Source organism: Triticum dicoccoides, unplaced genomic scaffold (assembly GCF_002162155.2).
Source record: "Triticum dicoccoides isolate Atlit2015 ecotype Zavitan unplaced genomic scaffold, WEW_v2.0 scaffold22960, whole genome shotgun sequence".
NCBI lineage: Eukaryota > Viridiplantae > Streptophyta > Magnoliopsida > Poales > Poaceae > Triticum > Triticum dicoccoides.
This window is the reverse complement of record NW_021245236.1, coordinates 1-4,307: the sequence shown is the minus strand read 5'-3', so window position 1 is coordinate 4,307 and position 4,307 is coordinate 1. Positions and strand designations below refer to the sequence as shown.

At 40.6% G+C, this 4,307-nt stretch overlaps 1 protein-coding gene across 1 annotated transcript in view; it reads left to right on the top strand.

Annotated features, from left to right (window-relative positions):
* The window catches only part of LOC119345363 (NAC domain-containing protein 92-like), a 1,383-nt gene extending 908 nt beyond the window's left edge, over positions 1-475 (top strand). The window contains exon 3 of the mRNA XM_037615477.1: positions 1-475. This exon is cut by the window's left edge and continues 282 nt beyond it. Within this exon, the coding sequence (XP_037471374.1) occupies positions 1-402 (402 nt within the window). The 3' untranslated portion in view covers positions 403-475.
* Positions 476-4,307: the final 3,832 nt, after the last annotated feature.

Below are 4,307 nucleotides of genomic sequence, written 5' to 3'. Positions count from 1 at the left end.
GATGTTGCCTCTGCGGGCAAGGATCTGATGCAGTCCGTGTTTTGTGGCGTCGGCACAGACAAGGATCACATACAGGTCGAGTCTGAGTTTGATGGTGTTCACGCGCGCAAGGGAAAGAAGCCGTTCCTCACCGATCGTGGTAGCACGAGCACAGGAAATATGGAGTTTCTCGCCGGTGGTGCCAACAGAGACAAAGAAGGGATGCAGCCTGTGTACGCCGGCGCCAGCGCGGATGAGGAGAACTCTGTCAACGCTTGGTACACCGCAGCCCTTGCGGAAGAGGATAATTCATGGGTGCAGCCCCCCTCATATGACGACTGGTACACAAGAGTCGACCTGGACAAGGATGATTCCTTGATGCAGTTCATCTTCAGTGACGTTATGCTCTTGAGCGCCGACTGAAAAGTAAAAATAGAGAAATGTAAAGAAAAGAATGAGAAGAATCCTACTCCATTGTCTATAGGTTGATCCTTAAGTCATATAATAGTGTTGTACTTTCCTTTTTATGTTTGAATAATAGTTTCTAGAGCCTTTTATATGAGTAAAAAGGTTGAGGTCTCTTCCGCGGCTGTAGACACTTCTAGATCTTCTGCTGGTACATGGAATCTGCACACTTTAACCCAAAAGGTATTGTGATAAAAAAAACTGCATGTACGTTTGGGGAGCTCGGCTTGCTTTTTTTGCTTCCTGCGCTGAACTGAGCTCACACGGGCCATCCAGTCTTTTGCCTCCTCTGGTTGTCTCCATGCCATCAGGGCTATATGTCGCCCGTACTGATTGTTAATAGGAATCGTCTATGAGCGACAGTAGTGGGCCGGCCCATTATGTAGCGCAGGTGCTGCACGCGTAGGTTTGCTTTGTTTCTGCTCGTAGCAGTTATCATAGGGTCCGCTCGCTCCAGGTTATTTTTTTAATTTTCTTTTCTTTTTTTATTTGTGTCATTTTATTTGTTTTGTTTTTTCACCACTTTTCTGTTTTCCTTTTTCTTGTTCATTTATGCTTCGTTTTTCTTTGCTTTTCATGCTATTTTTGTTTTCCATTTTAAACTTTTATTCTAATGTCTTTTTTGGCTTTCTATCCGTTTTTCTCTCCCTTTTATTTTTGTTTCATTGGTTTTTGTTTTTAAATTGATGTCTACTGTTTTTCATACATATTGTACATTTTTTGTGTATACTTAAAACATTTGTTCTATACCTGCTTAACTTTTTCCCACTACCTTTTTACAAATACCTTTTTTTTAATTTTTTTCAAATACATGTTGAAACATTGTTCGAATAGTATAAATTATTTTTTGGCAGTATGTAAACATAGTACGTTACAAACGTTTTATGAAAATGTCATGTACACATTTTTGAACTTGTCAAGAATTTTTTCATTGTGACGTACATTGTTTGAATGTCTGAAACTTTATAATGAATTACACGAATATTTTCTGACGTTTGTACAAAAAAATATTTTAATGTCGAGTACATTTGTTTTGAAATGTGCAACATTTAATATTTGTCACATTTTCGTAAATCTGTGTGTCATTATTCATGCATATGATTAATGTTTTTTCAATATACATGATTAATATTGTTTTTTTACTTTTTACATTTACATTCATATTTTTTCATATACAACAGAGACATTATCCTATACACATCTAATATTTTTCAAATACAGGATTTTTAAATTATATAAAGTATATGGGTAATATAAATATATTTAAAATATTTCAAAATATAAACACAAATAAAGATAGAAAAACGAATAGACACACATGATGTCATCATGACATTAGCATAGCGCGACAGCTCGTTACTGGGTCATCCTAGTTCCATCTCCCTACAACGAGCCATTCCTAGTAGCCGTAGCGGGTGGCAGATAGCCTTGCGCCTGCCATGCCACCACCACCACCGTCGACCACCGTCGCTACGAAGAGGTCCGCCGGGCGCCAACCCGTGCCCTCGTGTTGCACGTGACTGACTTATTGCACCGGTCGAACCGCCTGCCACCATTGCAGTACCACATTTTCAAAAAGTCAAACATGCGCATATTTAACCAGTTTTTTTTAAATACCAACATCTACAGTACCACATTTGCGTCAATAGATCCATCATGAAAAGTATTTGATATTTTATTTATTTTGTGTTGTTAATGTGGATATTTTATCTATAATCTTGGACGAACAGACACAAGTTTGACTTGCACAAAAATCGATACACCTTATATTTTATAGTTGGATGGCAAGGAGGACAGTGGTATCCACATCCACCAGAGTTCAAGTCCTAGACTTGACATTCATGCTCGCATTCTTTTAAAAAAATCAATGGGCCGAGGCGTTTTTTCCGACTATTAGGCGCCTATGGTGACTTCGTCAATCTCAAGATGATGTGCCGCCTCAGTATGTCGGAGGTGCGGAGGATCAAAGTTGTCACCCGCGACATGTGCATCCACATACACGACCGGCATCGCGTAGTGATTCAACGACTAGATTGAAGCTACATTGTGTTCTAGTTCCTGTTTCTTGACACAGCATAGACGCAGGCGCTTATACATATTTACATACACTCACTTCTGTTTCTGGGCCAACCAACCAATTCCCTTGCATCTCGTGACGCCAATCCGTGCGTTGTTTGCTTTCTGGTTGGTTTTGTGTCAACCGGCCGATAAATAGAGTAAAATTAGTTAATTTACTAATTAGCTTTACAATGACTTCTTTATTTAAATACATTCTATGAGAATGCTTGAACGGAAGGATGTAATATGCTTTAATTTAAATTTGAATACATGCGTCTGATAATTTGTTTTGACCCTACATGCTAAATTATTATATTGAATGAGAGTTGTTTCAGTTTCTACGGACAAGATAAACATTGTTGAGCGAGTAATACTTATTATATAGCATGGCTTAATACATATATAGTATGTTCTTTATTATATATAAGTAAAGAAATAAAAAAACATGAGATGATTAAGTTGTTGCTAGCTAGGACTAGGGGTAGTTCCTGTAAGAAGGTGCACTTACGGGTGAGTAAAGTCTGTGTGTAGGCTAATTACACGGATTTGGGTATTGGCAGCGTACGCGTGTGGGGAACTAGCTGGACCAACCACGGGCCGCCACGTTGAGGGGCATCAAGCAACGTGGAGCATCTGCAGGGCACGCGCGCTCCACCAGCTGACAGTGGGCCACGCTAGCAGCTGCTGAGAATACGTGCCAAACGCGGTCGCGCGCTACTGAATGGCCCCCGGAGATGGGCTATATAACCGGCTCTAATCGCATCGCTTGTCCTGGCAACCACCATATCCACCTCTCCCTGTCGCCGCCGCTTCTGCTGCTCAACTTCTCCGACTGGTCACAGCGCCATTTGGATCAGGTCTGAAACCCGAGGATGGGAGGGGTAGCAGCTCAGCTCGGAACCATTTCCGTTGCTTCCTTGCATATGGATCGTGTTAATATTTTTGGCCATTGAGGGACCATTGTTTTTTTAGCCATTTTTGCATTCGCTGCTTGCTGTATACCAATCGATCTCGAATTAGTCGAATTTACACCTGTTGCGGACAGAAAAACACTGTACTCTGCACACGGAATTGATTTCCAATTTCTTTTTGCTAGTATAGATTAAGTTGATTTCTCTTTTCCAAGTGAAGTAGTATATGTCAATTGACTTATGTTTCGTGTGTTCGCACGTGCATCTTGTGTGTGTGTGTGTTCGTGTGTGATTCTCGTCATGGGATGGGAGGGATATCAGCGCAACACGGATCCATTTTCGTTGCTTCATTGTATATGGATTGTGTTCATATTTTTGTCCATTATGGGTGATAAATTTCAAATCAAACCTGAGGGGCCGTTGTTTTTTGATTTTTTTTAGCCATTTTTGCATTCGCTGCTTGGTATGGACCAACCGATCTCGAATTAGTCCAATTTACACCTGTTCCGTACAGAAAATCACTGCACTGTGCACCCGGACTTGATTTCCATTTTCTTATTGCTAGTAGAGATTAAGTTGATTTTTCTTTTCCAAGTGAAGTAGTATATGTCAATTGACTTATGTTTCGTGTGTTTGCACGTGCATGAGACAGTGATGGTTCCATGGCCTCGCCAAGATTGGTGAGGAATCGTTTGAATATGAAAAGCCAAAGGGACGTTAGGATTTCTCTAATAGTAGGAATTAATGAGGGGTTATGTGTAAAAGTGAGTTAAGTGGCATGTTAGCAATCTCACGTTTCGTCTCTGCCCTTCGTTCTTTATCGGGTGACCCTTACCCTTGGTTTTCAGATTTTCACTGGATATAGTGCCCCTAATAGCAGTGGCGGAGCATGAA